This window comes from Porites lutea, chromosome 5 (assembly GCF_958299795.1).
Source record: "Porites lutea chromosome 5, jaPorLute2.1, whole genome shotgun sequence".
NCBI lineage: Eukaryota > Metazoa > Cnidaria > Anthozoa > Scleractinia > Poritidae > Porites > Porites lutea.
Genome location: NC_133205.1, coordinates 31,218,366 through 31,245,136, shown reverse-complemented (window position 1 = coordinate 31,245,136; position 26,771 = coordinate 31,218,366). Strand labels below are relative to the sequence as shown.

Sequence of the window (26,771 nt, the reverse complement as noted above, 5' to 3'; positions counted from 1 at the left end):
GATGGCCGTGCATTCAATCTGGTCGTTTGTTTTAACACGGTGAGTGTGAAACGATGGAATATTTGATTTAAATTCACGGTTTAGTCTTTGACTTTTCAACGATATTTAAAGCGAAACTCTAGAATTTTAGCAGTGTTAACAGGTTTCTATATGAGTCCGAGAATTCTCGTGCATCCTGCATTTGACAACTTTATAATTAACTCAAGTTGTTTGTTGCACAGCAAACAGATATATTGCTCTTGAACGTTTTTGGTTGCATCTGGGAGTTAGAAAAGACCTCAATTCTAAGTATTACATTAGATTGTTCCATGAGATAGGAGCAAAGCTTTCGTACAGAGACAACAAAACTGATCGAGTGAGCATTACAGAACATGTCGAATATAACACGCGGATAAAGTAAGGCTTATATAATCTTTCGATCTACTTCGAAAATTTAATAAACCTGCGGCAAAGTTCTGTTCTAAATCTATCACTTTCGTGAAATTTATCTCAATGGAATAATAATTCATGGGAATTTTTTCTATGTATGTTCCCTAGGTTTTCAACAAAATTAGTGGAGGGTCCACCGTGAAAGTGACCAGCCGGAACAAGGAAGTTTGAATTGTTCTTGACTGTTTTGGAATTTAGACTCTAATGGCGATATGTTTACGGACGCTGTTTCGACGTGCCACTTGTGGTTTCTGTGGCTGTTTGTTTTCACTTATGGTATGTTTTTATTATATTGGCCGTTATTCAGTAATTTGATACAATCATCTTTTGGGGCTTTATTGTTCTCTTTCCTAGAACATCTTGCAGCAATTAAAATAATGTAAGTAAATAAGTGATTGTCAGCTAGCTGGAAATTTCTCCCCAACAGCACTCGCTCTCATTGGTTACTTCAAGGTCTCATGACATCTAGCAATGAAACTGTTTCCCGTCAAAATCTCTGAGCGGGCAGCACTGCAAAAATCTATGATGTCAGAGGGTAACATTGCACTGTTACCCGCAAATGTTGACTGACGACTGCCATTACAGCGAGGTTTAATGAATTTCCAGCTTCACTGTTTCCCTCAAAACCAGTCATTAAGTGTTTATCATTATTCATTCAAAATATTTTGCAGTTTCTGATTGGCTCAAATCCCTTGACTCATTCTTCATTACCAACAGGCATTGACCAAATTTTGAAGATGAGAGCAATATAGAGTCGAACCTCTCTAATACGGACACCAAAGGGACAGAGCAAAGTGTCGGTATCAGAGGTGTTCGCATAACAGAGGTCACTACGATGGGTCACTTTTATGAGTCCACTTACAGTTTTAAGTGTTCAGTAGCTAAAACCAGGCTCACACTCATCTTTAACCTTCATTTAAATTTATTAATTCACAGTACAAAGTACTGTCTTTCAGTAGCACAAAACATTGTACGTATCAGCTACAAAGTAAGTGCAGTCGTAGACAAGTCAGTGTTATAAAACAAAGCGAGGTACAGCGCAATGCTGCGTGTTAAAAGTTGTAGTGTAAAGCACAATTCTGAAAGCGTCTTTCGCTATTTTGCAAGTGCAGCAAACCTGTAACTAGAGTACAATGTAATTGAAAAAGATTTTTTTTTTTTTGAAAAAGATTTAAGCAACCCCCTGCACCCCCACCCCCTCCTCCCTACCAACATCACCACTCATAAATGAATCCAACATTTTTAGTTTCCCTTATCAGTTGTGGATTCTGATCTTCAAGCAAGTGGCCTGGGGAGCCCTCTAACCCAGACCCGAAGATAGGAGGGGAGTTGCCGTTAATTAACTCAGTTCCTGCATGTTATCTCCCTGGAAACTGAATGACGACATTGCGGACAGTGTTAACCATAACATTAGGGGTAAATTATGTCTGTGACATAGTCAAAACAGTTCTGGAGATTTACCTGAATTGTTGGTAGACTCCAGTAAGGCAGTTGTGAAAGACAACCATGGGCCATACCTCTATGAGCAGTGGCAACTTGATTGTTCATATTCAAGTTTGTTTTTTTAGGTTAAACGTTTCACTCCGAAAAGTTAACCATAAGGGAATGTACGGTGTTTTCTTGGCAGGTTTTTTTTCTGTAGAGGGGCAGCAGTGTGTTTCTAATCCATGTCACTTTAATGGAACATGTACTGATATTGGCAGCAGTAACTACTCTTGTCAATGCCCATCAGGATTTACAGGTAAGAAATCTCATTGATGTTTCTCTTGATACATTGTAACCTAATCACACTTGTGAGTAGCCTGCACTACAGACGAAACTAAACTTCCAGGTAAGTCCGTCTGCAAAACAGAGTTGAAATCCTTGTTTTAGGCCTCCACTTGTGTACCAGGATTTGAGTTACTGCACCATGATTATCCTGTTAAAAAAGCCATTTGTTAGTTTGCCAATTAGATTGAAAGGAAATTCAAAACCCACTTCCGGTAATTTGTTGAGTCTGTAGGGGGCCCGGAACAAGGATATCAGCACTGTTTTGCAGACATTACTTATAACTGGGTTTAAATTACATCTGCAATGCAGACTAGGTAATTGTGAGCTGGTCTGAAAAGGGGAAGCAGTTGTCAGGGGGGGTCCAATAGGTCTAGGTGATCCCTCATTACTTTGCACCAAAACCAAGGTCCATAGGGCAAGGTAATTGCAGAGATACTCTGTTTAAGCCAGAGCCAGTCCTCACTTGCCTCAAGGCCTGCCACTGCCAGTGGAAATATGACCATTATGACTGGCTGTCTTTTAGAGTCGGTGGCTTAGGGGGCACTCCCTTATTTGGCCTTAATGGTTATGTGCTGCTGAACAGGGTATGATCAATTTTTAACGTGGTTTTCAGTGTTAATTAATTCTTGATTTAGAATACAATTCTTAAACAGGGTGTGTTTCTGGACCCAAAGCCTTGCTTAGGATGTAATCTTTGTTAGTGTGCAGTCTACATGTGAAGTATCATCATTTTTTTAAATTATCTAATTCACTGGTGTCAGTTAAAAAAAAAACCAATTAGTTCTGTATGTGAAAGGAAATGAATCAGGGTCATGAAAAAATGTCTCTTAGTTGGGGGCTTGGGGTCCCTCCTGGCTATAACAAGTATGAGCCCTGGCTACTTAATTAGGTAGAGTCAATGGTATGTGTTGATATGATATGGTTTGTTATAGTGTGGTTACATATAATGTTCATTTGGACACATGGTATTTATTTTAATTATTCACATGGATATTGATGAGAGTTCTTGACAAATCCTCTCTAATTTTCCCACCTACTTAGTGAAGATTCTGCCACCAGCACATATAAGTGTTTATGCTGACTCCTGAGTTTTAAATAATGGCTTTGAGCTTACCAGGTAACCTGCATAAGTACTGCATTTGTGATATTTTTTGGCATTATTTTTCTCATTCTTTGATAGGTAAAAGATGTGAAGCAGTGATTAACATGTGCCATTTTAACCTGTGTCAGAACAATGCCATTTGTCAGAGATTTCAGTCTGGAGGGTATCAGTGTATTTGTCAGAGGGGATTTACTGGTTAGTGTTGAGTGAAGTGATGCATGAGATGTTTCCAGCTGCTAGTGAGATAACTCCCAAGTTATGACATTTTACCGTACCAGCAAACAAAATTTTCCATTCTATTACTGTTGTCATGACTGAATATATTGGGAATACGCTTTGGTAACATTAGCCTGAATTTCATCTGCTTATACTTCGAGTCGTTATTACTCCCTCAGTAACATCGTTGTTGAGAGGAGAAAATGACTCGAAGCAATCGGATGAATTTCAGGCTATGGTAACATATGCTGATAACTTCAATGTGCTGTACTATTCTCTGCACTGCATACATAATTAGCCCGTGACACGAGAAAAAGTAACTCCTTTTAGTTGAGCCTGTGCACTGGTGGCGTGATAGCATGTGCACTGCGGCGCTTGCTTAGAATTGCTCAGTTTTTGCCTGCCTCTTGGCCAGTTCAAGGAAGTTTTGTGGAAGTGAGATTCAAAGTTTCGCCCCTCCCACTTTCCCTGGTGGTGGTTGACAGTGCATACCCTTGTTATTTGGCATGCCTGTTGTCCTGGCAGTCACTGTTTCCTACCATGACTTAGTTCCCAATGTAGGGACAATAGGTATGCAGTGGGAATATTATAATAACTTTGTGAAAAATAACATTAAGATTTTCTGCTTTAATCCTGTGATGCACCAAACCATACCTCCTAGGATTCAAATATTAAACAATAAACTATTGGATTAGATTTTTGTAATAGCAGGATTAATCAAGGTCAAGGTGAGTGTTATCAGCCTCAACCTTGAGACCATGATCATTCTGGATATCACTAAAACCAAATCTATTGTTTTATTGATCTTTTCTTGTACATAATAATGCTTTGAAGAAGATAACAAGAAACACAATCGCACATAATACAATTTGACATTACTTTTGGAAATCATGCATTGTGCGAACAACCTAGTACAGATTAGTTAGATATCTACTAGTAGATAATTTACCTAATCTGTAGCTTATGCTGATTTGCAAATTTCACTGTAGGCTCTTATCCAATGGGAAGAGTTATAGTGAGTACGATGTAATATGATAACATTTTTCTCAGGGGGCGTGTCCCTGGACCTATTCAGGTACTCGCACCATACAGCATTCAGGCAATGTGTTCTTTGCACACAAGTAGTCTCCTTAGCTTGTTGAACCCATTCTTCAGAAACATTTTGGGCTGCAAAATACAACATTGTTTGTTATTAAATATATCTTCCAGGAGTCCATTGTGAGGTCAACATAAATGAGTGTAACCAGACTGCATTACCTTGCTATAATGGGGGCACATGTGTTGATGGTGTTAATGGCTACAGATGTCAGTGTCCTCCAAGTTTCTCAGGACCATACTGTAATGTGACAGTCACCAGTTGCAGTGGTCAGCCATGTCAGAATGGAGCAACTTGTGTTGAAAATCTTTTGGGGTGAGAAATCATTGAGAGAGTAAAATGTTACAAATGAAAAAAAACAGGATTGAGTCAAATGATAATACTGTAGTGGAGCTTTTACATTAACCCTTCATTTTTCAAAGTGAAACGGTCCATTGGTTCTTTAAAATGGTCAAGGAAGGATGTAATGGATAACATTGTTATCAGACTGCAAATTTTCCTTTCCTTTCATGTTGACGGTCTTTACAAGAAGCCACTTTTTGTTTGTTTTTTGTTTTTTTGGTTGGTTCTGTGTTTGTTTCTGTTGTTGTTGTTTTTTTCTTTTTTCTTTTTCTTTGTTCAGTGATTTAAGTTAGGACTCTTATAACAGGTTCCCAAAGAGAGTTTCCAGATAGTAGGGATTCAATAGCAATTACTCTTTTTAGCAATAATCAGCGCAAACCATAAAATATTTGAATTTTTTCCTCAGGTACAATTGTACATGTGCAGCTGGTTTTACTGGTTTCAACTGTGAAAAGAATATTGATAACTGTCAGCCAAATTCTTGTCAACAGTATGAGCAGTGTGTTGACGGCATCAATAGTCATCAATGTGTCTGCCCTTTTGGAAAAACAGGTCAGCAATGCAGTGTTGATATTAATTATTGTTCCAGCCAGCCATGTTTAAATGGAGCAACATGTAGCAACAGTCAAGGTGAGAGAGACGTTCTTCTTTAGCATGACCACATGACCTCAGTCCTTTTCTTCATAAATATGCAGATGAAGCAAAACGTAGACATTGGTTCCCATTAGAATTATTCTATCTGCTAACAACTTGCACGTTTTTCTAACTATTTAGCACCAGGAAAACTCACCTACGTTAACAAATTGAGCAAGTTGGAAAGTTTTAAATGCAAACGCACTTTTGTATGATGAAGTTTTCACTGTTATCGTTGTCATGATTGTGTTAAGTGACCTAATTCTAAATGGTCTAAGTTTTATAGAGAACGGAACGACTCTCGCTTTTTTCTTAATTATGTCAATGCTAACTGTGAAAACGTTTCCAGCGAATATCACACCCTAGACAACTCAGTCCCACAAAAACAAACAAAATGGGACATTTTTAAAGAATTCAAAACAAAGCAAAATACTTTTTTTTTGTTTTGTAACTAATATTTTTCTTTCCATTGCCTTTTTTCTCATTATGACTCTATTAGTGTAAACTCACAAATTTTCGTTCTACGTATTTTGCTCTGCCAGGTAACTATTCCTGCACTTGTGTCCCAGGCTTTGAAGGCCAGCATTGTGAGAATGACACTGATGAATGTGCTTCTCAGCCTTGTTTTAATGGTGGAATATGTCATGACAAACTGAACAGCTTTACTTGTGATTGTCCGGTTGGGTTTATTGGTCGTCAGTGTGAGGCAAACATTATTGAGTGTCTATCTAATCCATGTCAAAATGGTGGCACTTGCGTTGAAAATGTTGGATCAGCGGGATACACTTGTAGATGTCAAGCAGGATTTCAAGGTAAAGTTTTGAATCTTAAGATGGCTTACTAAGGGCAGTCTCGTTGAAGTAAACTAGTTGAATCTAACTGTCCATAAACGAACTTAAAAATTCATCGTGACTCAGGCTCATGCTCACACTATATTTTATAGCATAAACACCTATCTGTATGTGACTCTTCGCTCCGTTACAGAAATCACGCCGAAATCACGGTTCTTTTGTGTGAACGGAATCCCTTTCCGATATGGTTTTCGTACCGAGGCAAGAGCTATCCCGTAGTGTGAACAATAAGCCCATCCAAATTTAATGCTTCATTTCCCATCGCCCGACCGACCCATTTTTTTTGGAAAAGTAAAAAAAAAATTCCAGGATCACTTGTAAAGAAGCAAGTACTTTAATCTACAAGCACACGATCTTGTCTTATTAACACCGGTTGTCTTAAATTATCATCGATACTTCGTTTTTGTAGCATTTTTAGACATTTGATAGTCCTGTTAATATACATCTTTTACCATCTGATTATATCTTGTAGACTTAACGTGAGATTTAATATGCAATCATGTGTTCATTCTTGTTTGTTTGTTTGTTTGTTTTTTGCCCGACCGACCGACCCACCTACACGAGAGGGAGGGCGATGGGAAACGAAACATTTTATTGGGATGGCCTAAGCCTTATAAAACGAGGGCCGCAGGTATTTAACCATCATGAAACTCATTTAGTATGATTTTTTGACCCAATAAATCTTTCATATCATTTTTCCGTCAATCCTCGAATTCTGAAATGCTCGAATTGCATTTATAATATGTATGTTTTTTTTTTCTTCACAGGAGTCCACTGTGAGTATAGCAGTTCCTCTTGTCAACCTAATCCTTGCCAACACAATGGCACGTGCACACTACATGGTAACAGAGCAAACTGCACGTGCACAACCGGCTGGACAGGTCCCTACTGCAGCACTGATGTCGATGAATGCCACGCTTCTCCCTGTGGAAATCTAGGAACGTGTCACAACACGCCTGGGGGATATAACTGCACGTGCTTATCTGGGTTTACAGGGCAACACTGTGATAAACACGTGGACGAATGCCTTGATCAGCCTTGTCAGAATCAGGGCACGTGCGAGGATTTGGTAAATGGATACCGGTGCACGTGCACCGCGAGTTTCACGGGCAAAAATTGCGAGGTTCCCCTAAATGACTGCTCTGCACAGCCGTGTAAAAACGGAGGAACGTGTCAGCTTGGTGGAAGCGGATTTAACTGCTTGTGTAAACCGGGTTACACTGGATTGACTTGTGACACCAACATTGACGAGTGTTCATCTAATCCGTGTAAATTTGGCAGTACCTGTGTAGATAGCGTGAATGGTTTCGTTTGTCAATGTGCTGATGGTTTTCGAGGAAGGACTTGTGAAGTTCTTTTTGCCGTGAGCTTCGAGCGAGGAGCATACATACCTGCCTTGAACTTCAGACTTTTCCCGTCAGACCTGTTTTCGTTTAAATTTAGGACAACTCTTCCAGATGGATTGCTGTTCTACCAGGGAGCAGTAAGTGATTAAGTGATCATCCATCCCAACGTGCAGTTAAAATCTCTTCTCGTACTCGCTCCAAAAGCATTAGAGACCTTTCGACTCGAGAACGAGAACGATTTTGATTACGTCATTTGCCTTAATGTTTTTTCGCGTATTCTAAAAAAATACTCCCCAGAAACCTTCATTTTACTATTTTTTTCTAGAAAAGTTATCACTGTTATCTTAGTTAATCGAGGGAGGTTAAGCCCTCTCCAGATCGCAGAACGATAAGACATTTGATAGCTCGTTTCCGCCAATACGACATTCTCACTAAAACTCGGCTAGCACTACTTAATATTGAGAAAATTTTGTTCATACTCGTAGTCCCCCTGGTCTTAGAATCTGAAGGTCTCTATTGGCTTCCCGTGGTACCACGACCTGCGAGGGATCATGATCACTTTCGAGACTTGAGTTCATTGGCATGGATAGCTAGTTTTGCTTGCGGCAGGGAGCAAGAGTAGTTACATTTAAAGTAGTTTTCGGATTAGACCAGTACACTCAGATTTATTGGAATAATCCCGCCCAAAATGATTTTATTGCCTTGAGACCAGTCAACAGTAGATGAGTTTGGGTGTAAGTCCAAGACATATACACTGTAAAGCCTTGACGTCCTGCTACTTATCAGGTCACCCCAAACCATAGTTGAGCGTGGGCTACAGAAACCACTGGCCAGTATTGTCCAGGGATTAACTTCGCCTAAATTACATTTAGACACATTATAAGTCAGCTTTCAATCTGTGATTGTTCTATAACTTGGATTAGCCCTTTATTTTGTCCATTAAATCAGGTACAATTCTCCTTTTCCAGGACTTCACAAAGGAACACACTGATCATGTGATCGTAGAGCTGACCAATGGTTCGGTCCGTTTGTCATTCAACACTGGTGTGGACACTGCAAAAGCCACCCTAGGCCAAGGACTCAACGACGGGACCTGGCATCTGATTACCGTCAAGATAACTAGTTCCCAGGCCACTATATCTGTTGACATAGATACGTGCACTGGAAGTGACTGTTCAAAGACAGTCAATACAAACAGTGACAGTAACACCGAGTTTTCTGGTTTACCTTACCTCGGGGGTGTTAACAAGCTGGTGCCACGCATAACTCAGGAACTGATAAGCGATGGCGCGTTTGTTGGCTGCATCAAGGTATTTGGGATTAATTCAGGTCTCTGGGAAACTGCCCACCTACCACTCCCCTAACCCAACATTTTGCTCTAAGTGAGAAGTAAGTGTTAACGTTGAGTTAGGGGAGGGATAGGTGGGCAGTTTTGCAATGACAAAAACAGTACAGTGGAATAAGTAGCCATCGTGGAAGGCGTCGAAAGGGATGGGGGATCGGGAAGAAGGGAAAAAGTTACGGGGGATTTTCTCTTGCTCGCTTTTGTCGCGACAATCCCGAACGATATTAACCTTTCAGGCTACTCTGAAATTCGAGTATAGATAAAGTTCACGTTATAAAGTTCATGTTAAGGTAATATGATCAATACACTATTCCTGACGTACTGTAGGCCTGCAGCTGTCCCTACTTTTGTTCCTTTTTTGGCTTTGGCCTTCGCAAACATGCGTCCATATCCTCTCGTTCCATTCCTTTAATACCTTTCGGTATTGTCGCGTGCACTTTTTCTTTTCTCGAAATAGCTGTGTATAGACATGCCACAAGTCGTCCTCACGATTTTCATCGCAGAAAAAGCCCTAGGAACACCTATACGTCCATCAGTAAGTCCCTCATGTTTCACTCTGCAGTGATGGCGCGAAACATGTTTCCATTCCTGGCCTATCAGTTATGTCTTAATTCTTGGACTTATTCTATTCTGTCATTCTCCAGGACTTTTTGTTCAACAATATAGACAGTGGTCTGCAAGACGTTTTAGCCCAGTCGCACCTAGTCTCCCCTGGTTGTCAAAGGCAAGAGGTGTGCAGTAACCATGGATGCAAGCACGGTAGCTCATGCGTAGATGAATGGAACCGCTATAGTTGTCGCTGTCCTTCAGGCTTTGTGGGCTCATTTTGTGAGCGCCAAATCACAGCAACATTTGATAGGGATGATAGTTCTGGTTTGATGTTCACATCTGTTGCTAATATAACCTCGTTTTCTCTCGAGTTTTCGACTGATCCCTCAGTGACTAGAGGGGTGCTGGCATTCACAGGGGTAAGTTATGTTAACAGAAGCCCAAAAACGAGAAGTTTCCTCACGCCTTCGTTTCTGTGAACTTGACAAAATGTTACCTGAATCCCAAGTTGCAGGTCTATTTAATTTTGCTTAATAACTGACATAAATAAGTAAACAACAAGGATCAAAGATTAGCGTAGTAGGTTTGTGCGGAAGGATCCGAGTTTGATTTCTAGGTGCAGCCTTAATTCCTTCTTTCGACTTCTTTCCTTTCCGTGTACCTTTTAAATGTCTTTAATACCCGTACAACTGAGCTCTAATGTAGTGGGGGTAAAATGAGCGAACCGTCAGCCTCAGGCTTGTCAGTGTGATATGTACTGTTACGAGTTACCGACGTAAATATAAGGATTTTTACCTTCATCAGTACCTCCAAATTTAAGGGTTGCACACCCGCACGCATAGTGATTCCTCGTCAAGCATTGTGGATCGAACTGGAATTTGGAAATGTTTTCGCCAGGGTGGGAAAATGGAACACCCGGAGAAGAATCTCTCTCAGCAAGAGGCTTCGAGTATTCTCTCTTTTTGAGTCCGTTGAGCGAAGCGTGCGTGCACTCCTCTCAGTGGAAGTGAAGAAAAAAGGAGACTCCACGTAGCCCAGTCTGCATGGGCAAGAACCAACAACAAACTTAACCCACATATTATGGCATCGCCTTCGGGATTCAGACGCAGGTCACATTGGTTGGAGGCGATTGCTGTCAACACTGCACCACCCTTGTTTCCTTTTGTATACTAATAAAGATGTTTTTTATACTGATCAATCAATTCTTCCTATAATCAATTCTTACTATAATTACGAAATAAAGTAGAGCGAATTTAAAAGACCTTTTTTTTAATTTTCAGTCTTTCTTTGGTTTGGCCTTGCTGAACGGTCGTCTTCACGCTGCATACGTGAAGTCTTTCTTCGACAGAACTAGTGCGGTCATTGGCCAGAATTTGGCAGATGGCAGATGGCATAGGCTGGATGTAAACGTCACTTCCGGTAATTTGTCAATTGCCGTGGACTCGTTTCGAACTACACTTGTACCGCCGAGTGGATCCCAGCCCATCACGCATCTGGGGAAAACATTGCACATGGGATCTCTTCAGTTTAATGATCTGGGGATAGCTCTTAACAGCGAATTTCTAACATTCAGTGGGTGCTCAAGAAGGGTCTTCATTAACGATCAGTTAATAACGTTTGAGACAGCACAGAAAAATGGGGGCTTTAGTCTACCTCTGCCGAGCTGCAAGAAGGACGAGAACTGTGGACCGAGTTCCTGCGCAAATGAAGGATCTTGCGATGCAACGTGGACTGGGTATGAGTGTCGTTGTTTAAAAGATTTTGTTGGCAGACAATGTGAAAATGGTAAGTAAAATTGTGCTAGTTATAGGTGGAATTCTTTTACGTCTTTGTATCGTTCAGAACTCTGACAGAACGAACTTGAACATAGATCTTTTTCATATGACGTCACGGCGGCCATATTGGTGTACAAAACAATGAAACGGCGGCCATGTTGGTGTACCCAAAAAAATTCTTTGTGGCTTGAACTCTTGTCTGATGTAAAAACTTTACGTTTGTGCCTAGAAACTTGTTTAGCTGCTGACCACGTGAGTGGAAACAATCTGTTGTTGGTCAGAAATGCTTGGAGTAAATAAATAGTTTTCGGGTATTCAGAGCACAGTGTTGCGGGATCCTTTTAGAGTTTGGCCAATCCATCGCGCTGTCCTCTTAGTACTGAAACTAACTTTGCTCATTGTTATCTTGCCATCGTGCTCACCATTAACCAATAATAGTTTACTTATGAAAATAATTGTGCGTCACTTAAGCTTGGATACGCCGGCACATGTATGAAAAAATATCCTTGCAGAGAGTGTTCACTGTCCATCTTATAATAAGCATTTCGTTTCCACTTGCAGTCACCACAACGTCGTTACTAATGAATGACAGCCACCTAGAAATATCTCTCAACGCTTCTCACTGGAGTTTCGGTCAGAGCGCATCACTTTGGTTTCGGACGAGAGAAACAGATGGTCTATTGATGTATACTGGGAGAAAGCCTGGGGAAGGGAATGTCGAGTTCCTTCTTCTTGATATCACTTCCGGTAAAGCTAGATTTACCGCTGACCTTGGTTCAGGTATTGTTTCTACTATTGTTGTCAAATGTTGTTTTAACCGAAGGAGTTACCACAATAGATTTTGCTGTCAACTAAGAAAGTTCGTTTTAAGGAGCTGCATCTGGAAATTTATCAAAATTCCAGTCAAATTGTGGGGACTGACACCAAATTGAGTGAAGCATATAACAATAACCGCTGAAAAGGTTCAAATAACTCTGCAATTACAAAAGGAGGTACGGAACCGGATGAAATTTAAAAAGATTGAAACGGATTGCAATTGTGGTTTTTGAAAACTTGTTGGCCTAGTAGTTTCCCGAAGTTGATTTTTGTTTTTTGCAAGGATTGATACAATTGGGAGTTTAAGATACCACGACGGCGACGGCCGCGAAAACGTCACTTAAAAAGTGAATTCAATGCGTTCTTTCGATCTCTATCGTGATTACTCCAACTCATTTACTTTGTCAAATGCAAGCGAACTCTTTTTGAGCCGAATTCCTAAGGACGACATTCAAGTTCACGTCGCTTGTGTACGTCCTCGATAAAACGTGAAGTTAGGCATTTTCCCATTGTAGTCGTGCAGTGACGGCAAAGAAATGTACAAAAAAGCCGTGCTGCACGTGCAGAGGTGTTGTTTTGGCTATTCAACCTATTGCTTTTTTGACGTTCTCGTTGTCGTCGCCGTCGCAGCATACTTGGGAACGGGACCAATTTGTTTGACACGAAGCTGTGACTTTGTCATTCACAAGTAATTTCTCGAGTTCCATAGCGAATAACGACTCGTAAATGGCTTTATAAACAAAATGAACTGGCCAGCCTTGATACAGCCCTTTAATACAATTTCAGTTATTTATCGTTTGGCATGCATTCGACTTAATTTCAGGATCAAATGGGGTGTTCATCAACCAACTCGTATCTGATGGTGACTGGCATCACTTGCTCTGGACTCGACGGTTAAAACGCATTACACTGACCTTAGACGAAACCTTTACTGTACAGGCAGACCTTGCTGGGGCCGAATCAGTTTTTAATACTGCACAGGGACCTGTGATTTATGTGGATATTGGAGGGTTTCCTACTGGAGTAACCAAGGTTACAGGTATTATGATATGTATGATAGCCGAGGAAAGTTGAGTAACTTCAAAGACAACACATTTTAAAATTTACGAACATGATTCAACGGAAACGCATAAACGATTTGCTTGAATTGTCGTCAGTATTGACATCCTTGCGTTTGTCCCTTATTGTTTTTTGATTAATTTAACACCCATAAAAACTCAGAAAGGAGACGTTTACACAAGTTATTTGCTTTGGGGTGAGATGGATGTGGGGTAAAGTTGAAAACTTGCTCTCAGTACAGTTGGTCGGTCAGCCATTTCTCAAGGCCTTGTGCAGTGGAACCTTGATATAACGAACCTCTATATAACAAAGTCCTCGGTATAACGAACGATTTTCGTTACCCCAGTAATAGTAAAATATATGGAAAATAACCTCCATATAACGAAACCTAGTTATAAAGAACATATTTCCCAGTCCCTGGGTTCTTCGTTATATCGAGGTTCCACTGTATGTATACTGATCTATATAGAGAAATATATCCAAATTATAAAGGTTTTAACGTCCTTTTGTCACATAAAATGCTCAGTCGAAGCGTTACTAACAATGAAGTAGTAAGACTGAATGCTAACATTTTGCTCGTTTTCGATTCCATCACAAAACTCATGAGCCGATTTTAATTACTATTTTCTTTTTCGACAGGAGTAACAAGTCACAAACACTTCAAGGGCTGTCTTAAGGACATCAAATTTAACTCGCGCAGAGTTCACTACCTTTCACCCAGTTCTCAAGAGGGTCTTGAGGTGAACTTGAATCATGTGACAATAGGTTGTTATGGAAACTCAACTTGTTCGCCCAATCCCTGCCCTTCACACAGTGTGTGCGTGCCATCGTGGAACGGCTATAACTGCACGTGTGACGCAGGTTGGACGGGTGATAATTGTGATACTCGTATTCCCGACTGCACGGTGAATAACTGTACAAATGGAGCAACATGTGTAAATGTTTCTCACGGCTTTATATGCGTGTGTGCTCGCGGATATTCGGGTCAGTATTGTGAGAATAAGTTGGATTATTGCCTGTCAGGTCCATGTCGTAACAATGCTACCTGCCGTGAAATAACAGGAGGCTTCAGATGTGAATGTCTTAAAGGATTCACTGGCCAAACCTGTGAGACTGATATCGATGAATGTGAGGCCACACCATGTCAGAATAATGGAACGTGTTCTGATCTACCGGGAAACTACTCTTGTCATTGCCCTGTCGGTTTTTCAGGAAGAGATTGTCAATTGAACGTAGACGAGTGCTCACCAAATCCGTGTTTAAATCAAGGAACTTGTGTAGATTCAGTAGCCAATTATACCTGTCGTTGTGCTTCAGGTTACACGGGTAGAAATTGTGAAGTTAACATTGACGAATGTTCCCCAAATCCTTGCTTCAACAACGCTTCTTGCTTTGACTTAATTGCCGATTACAGTTGTCATTGTTCGCGTGGTTTTACTGGGAGAAATTGTGTAGTTAACATCGACGAATGTTCTCCAAATCCCTGTATTAACTTTGGTACCTGTTCCGATCTGATTGGAAATTACAGCTGCAATTGTGCCTTGGGTTACGCTGGACGAAACTGTGAGATCGACGTTGATGAGTGTTCTCCAAACCCTTGTCAAAATCAGGCAACATGTTCCGATCTGGTGGGAAATTATAGCTGCAGTTGTGCCTTGGGTTTCACTGGACGAAACTGTGAGATCGATATTGACGATTGTTCTCCAAACCGTTGTCAAAATCAGGCCACGTGTTCCGATCTGGTGGGAAATTATAGCTGCAGTTGTGCCTTGGGTTACACTGGACGAAACTGTGAGATCGATATTGACGATTGTTCTCCAAACCGTTGTCAGAATCAGGCAACATGTTCCGATCTGGTGGGAAATTATAGCTGCAGTTGTGCCTTGGGTTACACTGGACGAAACTGTGAGGTTGATATTGACGATTGTTCTCCAAATCGTTGTCAAAATCAGGCAACATGTTCCGATCTGGTGGGAAATTATAGCTGCAGTTGTGCCTTGGGTTACACTGGACGAAACTGTGAGATCGATATTGACGATTGTTCTCCAAACCGTTGTCAGAATCAGGCAACATGTTCCGATCTGGTGGGAAATTATAGCTGCAGTTGTGCCTTGGGTTACACTGGACGAAACTGTGAGATCGACATTGATGAGTGTTCTCCAAACCGTTGTCAGAATCAGGCCACATGTTCCGATCTGGTGGGAAATTATAGCTGCAGTTGTGCCTTGGGTTACACTGGACGAAACTGTGAGATCGATATTGACGATTGTTCTCCAAACCGTTGTCAGAATCAGGCAACATGTTCCGATCTGGTGGGAAATTATAGCTGCAGTTGTGCCTTGGGTTACACTGGACGAAACTGTGAGATCGACATTGATGAGTGTTCTCCAAACCGTTGTCAGAATCAGGCAACATGTTCCGATCTGGTGGGAAATTATAGCTGCAATTGTGCCTTGGGTTACACTGGACGAAACTGTGAGATCGACATTGATGAGTGTTCGCCAAACCGCTGTCAGAATCAGGCAACATGTTCCGATCTGGTGGGAAATTATAGCTGCAATTGTGCCTTGGGTTACGCTGGACGAAACTGTGAGATCGACATTGATGAGTGTTCTCCAAACCGTTGTCAGAATCAGGCAACATGTTCCGATCTGGTGGGAAATTATAGCTGCAGTTGTGCCTTGGGTTTCACTGGACGAAACTGTGAGATCGACATTGATGAGTGTTCTCCAAACCGCTGTCAGAATCAGGCAACATGTTCCGATCTGGTGGGAAATTATAGCTGCAGTTGTGCCTTGGGTTACACTGGACGAAACTGTGAGATCGACATTGATGAGTGTTCTCCAAACCGTTGTCAGAATCAGGCAACATGTTCCGATCTGGTGGGAAATTATAGCTGCAGTTGTGCCTTGGGTTACACTGGACGAAACTGTGAGATCGATATTGACGATTGTTCTCCAAACCGTTGTCAAAATCAGGCCACATGTTCCGATCTGGTGGGAAATTATAGCTGCAATTGTGCCTTGGGTTACACTGGACGAAACTGTGAGATCGATATTGACGAGTGTTCTCCAAACCGTTGTCAGAATCAGGCCACGTGTTCCGATCTGGTGGGAAATTATAGCTGCAATTGTGCCTTGGGTTACACTGGACGAAACTGTGGGATCGACATTGACGAGTGCTCCCCGGACCCTTGTCAAAATCAAGCAACGTGTTCCGATCTAATTGGAAATTACAGCTGCAATTGTGCCCTGGGATACACTGGAAGAAACTGTGAGATTGATATCGATGAGTGTTCTCCAAATCCTTGTCAAAATTATGCCACATGTTCCGATCTAGTTGGATATTATAGCTGTAGTTGTTCGTTTGGTTACACGGGGAGAAACTGTGAACATGACATTGACGAATGCGCTCCTCGTCCATGTATGAATAATGCTACATGTACGGATCTTGTGGGTAACTATAGTTGCCACTGTCTACTAGGCTTTAAAGGAAGAACATGTGGTGTGAACATAGATGACTGTCCTCCAGAGACATGCAAGAACGGCGGAACTTGTTCAGATTTGATAGCAGATTTCAGCTGTGCTTGTTTGCCTGGTTATACGGGCAAAAGTTGTGAGACTGACATTGATGAGTGTGCGCAAAACCCGTGTAAACATGGTGCCACTTGTGTGGACGCTGTAGCCAATTATAGTTGTAACTGTGCCCATGGTTACACGGGAAAAAACTGTGAAGTGGATATTAATGAATGCGCCTCAAGCCCCTGCAAAAATGGAGCTAAGTGTGCAAATCTGGTAGCAGATTTTTCCTGCAGTTGTCTTCCCGGTTACACTGGAAAAGACTGCTCCACTGATATAAACGAGTGCAATTCCTATCCTTGTTTACATGGTGCTACATGTCATGACAAGATCGACAATTATACGTGCGCCTGTGTTCCTGGCTACACTGGTAGGCAGTGCGAGATCAACATTGATGATTGTTCGCCAAATCCTTGTCGCAACACTGGTATTTGCTCGGATGGGATCAACAACTATCACTGCAACTGCGAAGGAACTGGATTTAACGGATCTCGCTGCGAGCTCGACATTGACGAATGCGCTTCGACTCCTTGCAAACACGGCACTTGCAACAACACCGTGGGCTCTTATGCCTGTGAATGCTTTGGGACTGGATACACCGGCAAGCTTTGTGAAGTTGATATTAACGAATGTGTCACCTTGACAACACCTTGCTTGAATGGAGGAACGTGTCAGAATACGGATGGTTCTTACTACTGCGCATGCGTTCCAGGTTTTCTAGGGAAAACGTGTGACGTAAACTTTGACGAATGCTCCAGTAGTCCCTGCATTCATAATGGCCGATGCGTTGATGAAGTGGATGGTTTTTATTGCGATTGCATTGGGACAGGTTTTGAAGGATTTCGCTGTGATATAAATGTCGATGAATGCACAACCGGTGAACACGCTTGCAAAAATGGCGGCCAATGCGTAGACAACTACGGCGGATACAATTGCACTTGTGAAGTGGGTTTCACTGGTATTTTATGCGAAAACTTGCTAGCCACTGTTATTGAACCTACAGCTGCCGCTCAAAGAAGTTCTAGTGGAATGGAACTTGGATTGTCAATCGGACTTGTGCTGCTTGTAGTACTGGTGGCGGCAGTGTTATTGTTCTTGTACCGTAAAAAACAAATGAGCAAAATGAGCGGCAAGTATTACCCGTCAGATGAGGAGTTTAGGGACGGAGCCTTTCCTATGACGAATGTGGAGAAGGACGAACGGCTAATATGAATTAAGAAGTAACTTATGCTTACCCATCCCAGCCGATCACAAGTCGCATTAAACAAGAAACGACTGGGGACTAGTTAGAGCCCATCCCTACGTAGTTGTTGTACAAAGACGTTTAGAGATTGGGGAAAATTTATGCAACGTTGAGGATAGAGTGAGATGCTGTTGTCGTATCCTTTTGAGGAGACAGTGAAAACGAATCTGAGATCTCAACCAGTAGAACCCTATGAGCAGTTCCTTCTACCTATCTTTTAAAGTAAATTGAGTGTAACTACATTTTGTAACATCTAGTGCGTAATGCATAATACGTGGATATGTTACCATGCGTTCTACAAAGACCTGATATGGTTACCATTACTGTCGCTTTTGGGTTATTACGTTACTGTCTCCTCCGTGATAACCTCCATTTTTGCTTTTATGTCTCATTGGAGCTGTTATATTTTTAAAACCATCGCCCAAAGCAGGCACTTAATTGAGTAACTGCTAAAGTGGACAGCTGAAACTTCTAGAGAATTTGCTGTATTATCTAAGATAGTCAGCTGTATATTTTTAATACAAATCTGAGTGTACATAGAAAGAAGATAAGTAGTGCTACTCGCGTATTATGATGCGAGAAAAAAGTTCCAAGTTTTTCTCTTTGGAACAAGCGTGCTCTAACTTGCATGAATCCAGTCTTCCTTGTACAAAATCGGTGTGACCGTACAGGAAGACGAAAACAGTGTATATGTTGTGGTTCAATTTTATCCTTGGTTTAAATTTTATTTTCTTTTGTTTTAAACTCATTATCATACATTAACATACCTAAAAAAACAAAAGAAAATAAAATTTAAACCAAGGATAAAATTGAACCACAACATATACATCCCTCATCCTTCCGTAATCTTTGAAAATTCATTTTAGTTCAACTGATAAATTAACACTGAACAGACTGAACAATACAGATTTTTTTTTATCACTCTTAGGGTCGATTGTTTAAACGAATTCTAACTAAGACCGCGGTTTAGGAAATCTTTGGACCTCCAGGTCTCCCCCTTAGTGGGTCATTTTAAGAAAACAAATGCTTTTCTAGTCTACGCCACATGCTTTCATAAAACTGTTCACGATAAATGGTGTTTACGTAAAAGCGTTGGGCAAACTGAAAATGGCTTAGAACGCGATTTTCTTAAACACTAGCTAAACTCCGTTTAAATAACTGACCTTTAGTGTCGTGCGCGCTGTACATTTGGTTAAATACAGTTTATTTTGATGAAAATTTTCTGAGTTATTTTTAAGAGTATTAGCGACTATCATTTCTCTACTACTTTTTTAATTTTCTAATTGCTTTTTAAAGAACATTTACAGAATAACGCAAGTTTATTGTTATTTTTTAACGTGCATGATTTCATACCAAGATAGTGTAATAATTATTTATAACAATAGTAATATATATTTACACCGAAAGAGGCCTCTTCTAATAAACAATTATTATTCGATGCACTTGATTCTTTACTTTAGTTACCGTTGTTCAAAGTAGCTAAAGTGTTCCCTCACGGGTGCGCCAGTCGTCCTCTTAGTTGTCCATCCGCGCATGCCCAGTTTCTGCCAGCGAAGAGCAAGGCTTCTCACGTTTCAATGCGCTTTTCGAGGGCTCGCTTCAGGCGTGGGATGAAAAGGCAGAGCCCCAAAGTGCCTAGACTCAAAGCTACTTATTCCTCAGTAGCACTATGGTGTGCTTTGTTAGGAATCGTTACCAAACAAATCCACCTACATTTTTTATGTATAATTGACGTCATTATAATCAAAAGTGAAGTGGAAAGATAGAGAAAATACAAATTGTGCCATAATGAGGACATTTCCATTGTCTATTCGACCAATGAGCTGGCAAATAAACGCACAGTTGTTTTGAAAAGTAAACTAACAGTGTACTGTTAGAGTTGTTTTGCACCGAATCACAATCAATAACCAAAGAACTTATCCCAAGACTGTAAACATGTCACAAATCATATCAATAGTCATGTACTTTGTACAAAAAAAAACCAATTATTGTGATTCCACCAAACTTGGAATGGGAGTTGGAGCAGACATAAAGAAAACCATGAGAGGAGCTAAACTTGACAGGAAAAATAGCACAAAAAATAACCGATCAAGAACAATGGCCGCGAACTCCCACTCATCTGCAATTTCCGCTTGTTCGTTTTCATCTTTGACTCGCCGGGTAAGTACACCAGTGCCCTCTAAAACTCTGTTCTGCAGTGTGTTCAGAGTGTTGCTACGTTTTGGAATAATGGGCAACTTCCTCCTTCTCGTCCGCCTCTCTGATGCACCTGAGTGTTCACCGGCGAGGGCATTGATGGCTGGTTCGCTCTTTGATTTGGTCGGTGATCCACTGCCCGAAGTTTTTCGTGCTTTGGGTAATATTCCATTTGCCCGTGGGATTGGGCTCTTTGGCCCAAGTTCGATCAAAGCAATTCGTTCCCCGGTTGTGTTGTTCCCGTTATGAACGATGAAGGACTCGCCTGTGTCGTCACAGTCGAAGCAGGCTTCGTCGGTTTGTTTCCCACACCACTGATTGATTCCTTTCCCCTTAGGCTTCTGGGTAATGACAAAAAACAGACAAGAGGCTATCCACTCGTTAATTATCACGCGCAACCGTTCGGGCATGCGCGTTGGGCCAGCGTAGTAGTACCGCAGGACAATGACCGTAGCTAAAATGGCGAAGCAGTTCTGTATCATCAGAATCAGGTAGTAGTCACCCAGCAGGGGTATACTATCGGATGTGGATGGCAGTGTGTTGGAGGCGATGTTCAAGAACACCGTCATGGTAAGAAGCACTGTAATGTTGAGCGTGACTCTTTCGCCAGTGATTGGTGGAAGACAGAACCCGACAAGAATAAAAGTAACAATGATAGTTGTGGGAATGATCAGGTTAAACAGGTAGTAGAGAACTTTCCTCTTCATGTGGATGGTGAAAGTTATATCGGAGTACGGATCCGGGCAGCAGTGATAGTAAAGTTTATTCTCTGTCACGGGGACATCCAATACTTCCCACTCGCCGTTTTTTATGTAGTTGGACATGTCAGCTTTCCTCTGGGTTTTATACATGTCCAGGAACTTTGTACTATAGGTCCAAGATCTGCAGATAAAATATGAAGATTATCTAAAGGTGGTGACAAGCTGTGCGCTCTATGCCTTGATTATAGCGGAAACTCTAGATGGGGTTCAACTGGCTCCTGACAAACTTTCACTGAAACAGATATTTAAATTCGTTGTTTTACTGGCAACTTTCAAAAGACCTAATTGACCTTAATATCAGCTTCAGCTTCTGGTACCTTCGTGGGACAAAAACTGCCCTTACAAGAAATTCAGGTTTCTCCTTTCAGAGCCCAAAAGTCCAAGCAAATATAAAAGCCGGGATTTGGGGAAGACTTCTTCTTTGTTTTCAATCGAGTGAAGTCAGTTAAAGCACTAATGGTGTCGTTGAAAAGATTACCGTTACCTGTATCCAACCTCTTCTCACTCCAAACACAAATAGATTAGGACTGGGTATCAGTGTTATAAAAACTGTTGGCTGGAAATGTGTCCTACATAACTAATTATACTCACCCGAATTTTAAGAAACAGTGCTGCTCGTCATAAGGGAAGAAACGAATGTTCTGTTTACACGAGGAGATAAACTGAGTGGCAGCAAACCACGTGACTGTACCGTTGTTGTCAATCACCACTTTGGTCTTATACTTTTCCAAACCTCCAGTAAAACCCTTAGCGGCGCTGTAAAACCAAAATATTAAGAAATTTTAATCCACAATTGTGTTGTATTTCACATATCAATCGATGTTGCTAAGGATCTTTTTTTATTATTGTCTGTTTGTTTTAGTCTACCTGTCTGTCTTTCTGTCTACTTGTCTCTTTGTTTATCCGTCTGTCTGCCTTTGCCTGGGCCTTAGGCCTCATTTTGGGTCACGTGGTCAAGTGGTGCGGCCGTTCGTCTCGGATACGTCACCGAATGTATTGACCGAGAAGGCCTGGGAAGACGCCGTACAAGGACTAGGCAAAACAGAGATTTAGAGTCGCGTCTACGGCAAACGACACAAGTGAGTTTGTACCACTTGACCATGTTTTCCCTTTATACTTGTCCCTTTCTGGTCATTATAACTACAGTTGTACAACCCAAAGCTACTTCTAAGTCGGTTTTCAGTATCCAGGTGCTTTAATTTTGAAAAATAATCACTTCTATTTCCTCCTTATATTTTCTATGGATATTTGCAGAATAGTTTGAAATATCATTTCTCAGTTGCGTCGGTCAACTGTCAATAGATTATGTCTAAGTCGAGTTACAATGACGTTGTTCAATTAATAGAAGACGTGATGTTATTTATGCTGCCAATTTAGCATATGGAACGGAAAGATGACTTCTAGAAGACATCAGTTGTAAACACATTTACAATAACTGTAATAACTAAAGTCTCTGTTTTATCATAGTAACCCTTTAATTTGTTAACCTCTTTATTCATTTATGACAGGTTTGATATTTCCTTACTTGTTGTAAAGGATAATGACTGGTAACCAAACCATATCTGGTTCAACGTTGATTTTTGTGATCCCGTCATAATAATTTGGATCCCATGTAAGGAAAGGATCCTTCCACTCCTAAAACATTGATGATACAATTTTAGAAAAGCACTTAATTGTCGCTGTGTCAATATGCTTCTTTTTTTATTCCGTTTATTTTTATCACTCATTGTGTGCACTTAGAGGAAAGTATCTACTCTATGAAGAAACAAAGTAGCAAAACAGCTACACGGCCGACTTTTTCGTAGCGAAAATAACTTTTTAAAACATTCCACGTAAATACGCTCATTGATTCACAAAGGATGCGCACTTAACCCACGATACGAGTGAGCGGTTTGCCACTCAAAAGTAACTTGTTTTATATTCTTGAACTATCAGTTCCTGCTTCCTTCAGATTTAGGAGCCTTGCGGTGTCTCTGGTTACAAGTAGCAACCAGTGTCATTCGCCTAGACTGGATGGAACAGAAATCAAAATTAAGCGCGCATAGAACGATTGATAGCAAACTTTTCTACTTCTTTAAATCCCCTTCCCAACGTTCATCAAGAGCTTCCTTGCTTCACTGTCTCCAGGTTCCACGTGTTTTTAAATTTTAGTTGCACGAAAATGGCTGTTGTTGAATAGAGGAAGAGTAGCAGCTACTTACTCACGTACGGGCGTAATTTTTTGTCGTATGTGGGGATAAAATTTTTAATCATGGCATTGAACATAGCTTCTTTTAGCCGAGTTGCTTGTGCAGTAATAAATTCCTTATTCAAAGTGTTTGTAAAGGTAGTATATTCAGTGTTGTAGCCGTATCTAATTGATAAACACTAACCTGTGTTGTCCACGCATTGACTTTCAGTGTCTCTGCTTTTTCGTCCTTTAAGTATCAATAGTTGAATTATGACATTTAAAACGACCAGAGCTAACTACATTGTAATCAGCAATGAAATAATAAAAACGTTATGCTAGGTAACGATGAAGACAGAAACACAAGATGTAAAACTATGTACAGTGGTTAAATAATACAGTGTGCCAACCCCGAAATTGCGGGGCAGCTGTAGTTAAATCTTCTACTCACTTAAAAACTTAGTCCGACATATTGTATACAATAGCGTGACGCAACTTTGAATCTTCAACCAAGCAAATCTTTGATTCAAAACTATTTGATGGCCAAAAGCTGAAGGCCGTTCCGCCTGCACATGTTGCAAACAAATGTTGCAGCATGTTGCACGTCAAGTGAAACACTATGCTCAACTGGATATTATGAGGCTACGCGCAAGACAGAATTGATATTGTGTAAGAATGCAGTACAGGACTGTTTTGGGGACGCTATCACTATTTTTATTAGCTATTACAAAATTAAGTTTCGAGGGAAACTAAGAGTGCGTACAGTAATTATTTTAGGTCAGCAGTCTTGATAGTCAAGCAGACCAACGTATCACGGCAACGACAAACGTCGAGCGAACTGGAAAGGAAGTGAACAGTTATCCCTCGACTTGTATGCTAAACGTGAACTCCTTGAAGTCGTCCGTAAAAATTTTCACAGGAACCGAGATCTCAGTAGTTTCCGAGTTACATAACGGTGATCAAGATTGATCTCCGCGAGTCTTTTTCAGGGCCAGAAGCTCCTTCTGATTGCCTCAAGGGAATGAGATCATGAAGAAAAACCCTATCTCCTGAAATTATATTCACTTTTTTGTACTTTTTAAAACTTACCACGTCCACAATCTGGACAAGGCTCATAGAAAACTGAACTCTCAACACATCGCTGTTGTGCACAGCTGGTCTGACTTCTCTGCTGTAACTCTTGCTGTAAATCAAATCCTGTAGGAGCCGGTGTTCTACCGTCTTGGCAATTTTTTCATCTGGACCTTTTTCACCTACTTTTACTAGAAGAAAAGACAATTTGTGCTTATTGTTGTTTGGCTATTGTCTTTTACTTGTACTAGTGTGTTCTGTGAATCTAATATCTGCTACAGGCCCGTGATGCCTCGCGCATCCAGCAGAGAGGATTGACAACCAACACAAAAAGGCTCATAAATGCCTGCCTGCTCCATAAGCTTTCCTAAGGCCTACACAAGCAAGAAGCGCAAGCGGGGAGTAATGGGAAGGAAAAAGAGAGAAAGGGAAAAGCTTCGCTTTTTCTCTCAATCCTATCACTCTCAGGAGCCTTAATGCTTCATGTTAAAGAATCAGAATAAACTTTTGCCGTGTGAGTCTCTAGGTTCATGTGCGACTATATTTAACCTACTTCTTTGTCACGCTCGAACCCCCTGGAATCTCACTCTCTTTCCCCTTGATGACATAAGATTCCAACTCGTGCAAGATTACCATCACATCATTGCAAGTACGTGCTTATACTCGCGTATACAAAGTCTTTTTTGCGTACACAGCAACAGGTATAAAAACAACGGAATCATTCATTTTTATCCTCTTGCGAGTCACCAACGCACAATTCTCTTCACTCGTATATATTATAAAGTCAAGATACCTCTTTTTGGTTGATGAGTGGAACTGATATCGCCGGGATGTCTCGTGAAAGATTTTGGTGTCTTGGTAGTTGTAGGGGTTATCACCGGAAATATAGTTTTTACATGTGGTCCTATCATAAGAAAAATGCAGCGTTACAATAATATTAGTTTCACCACATTGTTTAACCAGCAATCGTTTCATAAAGTCCCGTACGAGACTTGTTAAATTTCCCAATGCATTGTAGAGCGCACAGAAAACAACTTTTCAACAGTCTACTATGGACTTAGGCATCTGCCCACCAAACATTCCAGGATTGAACTTGAGCTATCAATTAAAAATATGCTGCTGAAGTTAAGGGTAAAACAAACCTTGATAGCTGACCAAAAGTATCGCAGCCTCTGAGAACGAAGCTGAATTAAGCGAAAATGCGCACGCGTGATTTTGCTTTTCAGTTACCAGTTTTACCTGACCAATTGAGACGCACTGCGATGTCTGTAGACTCTGGTGAGTTTTTCAAGTCACACTTTTTCTCTGGATAACACTCAACAACGAAGCAAATATCTTCTATCATGTAAACATAATCGCCGTATCCAAGTGCACAGGCGTGATTAATGCATTCGCTAATGTTGAAATTCTTCCCCAGATATCTGAACAACCCTGCTTGATTCCCTTCAGTTAACGTTACATTAAACGAAGCTCTTCCAGGTATACACCTCCGTGGAGAATCTAAAAAATGAAGCATAGAAATTGGAAACGATTTTACAATCGCCCTCAGAGTAGTATAAGAATAAATTTTCCGGCAAACTTTAGACGTCAGATTCGACTTCACAATTTCGGAAATGAGAATACACATAAATAAAAATTCGTCGTCGTGTGTTCAAATCCTCAAAACGTCGCATTTAGAATGTTTCATGTCCTCCTTTTGCAGTGGATGTCAAAGAAATCTTCTAAAAAGTGTGTAAGCATGAACTTGGAACAATAAACATGTTGTACTCTCCGTAAAAAGAAATTGTCATGTTACACCTCTACCTGCCCATAACGGCCACCTCTCCTCAATGGCCACTTTCTTCTTTTTTCAATGTGGCCGTTCTGAAGAGGTTCGACTGTACTTTTAAATGATTGTTGTGTGGAGACTTTCATGCGTATAAGTGTGAAAATTTATCGTTCTAATTACACAGTAATGCTAAGTGTCGTAAGTCGAGTAGTTAGTGACCAACTTCTCTACTTATGGAGCTCAGCTGATAGACCCCCAATTTTTTTGTTTGCCCTTACAAAGTTTTCCACTCGTTCAAAGTAGAACTGTGCATATTAGTTTTAGCCCAAATGCAACTTACCTGTGGATTGTGTCTCGACTGCCTTCCAAAATACGGCAGTCAACAACACAAAGAGCTTGACAATAACTTGATTGTTGTATATTTTCATCGCAAACTGGGCTTGGATCATTAACTGTCAGTGGAAAGTTGCATCTGATTGACTTGCAACTAAAAAAAGATTGGCAGGATTCAAGAGAGTAGATTTTAAGTCTCAACGAGTTCCAATACGAAGTTTTGAGTTTATAGGTATTTAAAGAAATTATCCGTGATAATATTTTATTCCAGCATCGCCAAAACAACCAATAACAGCTAAATATATATTTTTTGGACGATGTAACT

At 40.8% G+C, this 26,771-nt stretch overlaps 2 protein-coding genes across 2 annotated transcripts; one reads left to right on the top strand and one right to left on the bottom strand.

Annotated features, from left to right (window-relative positions):
• The first annotated feature begins 561 nt into the window (after nt 1-561).
• LOC140936477 (uncharacterized) lies at nt 562-19,588 on the top strand. The gene is made up of 13 exons (XM_073385956.1): nt 562-705; nt 2,057-2,170; nt 3,380-3,496; nt 4,727-4,928; nt 5,362-5,585; nt 6,131-6,400; nt 7,207-7,922; nt 8,754-9,095; nt 9,775-10,098; nt 10,960-11,464; nt 12,016-12,234; nt 13,094-13,309; nt 13,969-19,588. Exons 1-13 carry the CDS (start codon nt 642-644, stop codon nt 18,117-18,119), a joined length of 7,464 nt encoding a protein of 2,487 aa, XP_073242057.1. The 5' UTR covers nt 562-641; the 3' UTR covers nt 18,120-19,588.
• A 547-nt stretch (nt 19,589-20,135) lies between these two features.
• On the bottom strand, nt 20,136-26,567 carry LOC140936658 (neuronal acetylcholine receptor subunit alpha-7-like). The gene is made up of 8 exons (XM_073386149.1): nt 26,454-26,567; nt 25,585-25,845; nt 25,139-25,249; nt 24,364-24,536; nt 23,480-23,524; nt 22,633-22,742; nt 21,699-21,863; nt 20,136-21,228 (listed from the first exon to the last, which is right to left on the bottom strand). The coding sequence occupies exons 1-8, from the start codon at nt 26,560-26,562 to the stop codon at nt 20,136-20,138; spliced, it is 2,067 nt and encodes a 688-aa protein (XP_073242250.1). The 5' UTR covers nt 26,563-26,567.
• Nucleotides 26,568-26,771: the final 204 nt, after the last annotated feature.

Coding starts and splice junctions, on each gene's coding strand:
- LOC140936477 (XM_073385956.1), top strand. CDS start 642: ATGTTTACGGACGCTGTTTCGACGTGCCACTTGTGGTTTCTGTGGCTG. Junction 2,171..3,379: donor ATGCCCATCAGGATTTACAG/GTAAGAAATCTC, acceptor ATTCTTTGATAG/GTAAAAGATGTGAAGCAGTG. Junction 11,465..12,015: donor TGGCAGACAATGTGAAAATG/GTAAGTAAAATT, acceptor TTCCACTTGCAG/TCACCACAACGTCGTTACTA.
- LOC140936658 (XM_073386149.1), bottom strand. CDS start 26,562: ATGATCCAAGCCCAGTTTGCGATGAAAATATACAACAATCAAGTTATT. Junction 23,525..24,363: donor TTGTCCAGATTGTGGACGTG/GTAAGTTTTAAA, acceptor TGATACTTAAAG/GACGAAAAAGCAGAGACACT. Junction 21,864..22,632: donor GTCATTATCCTTTACAACAA/GTAAGGAAATAT, acceptor TTGGTTTTACAG/CGCCGCTAAGGGTTTTACTG.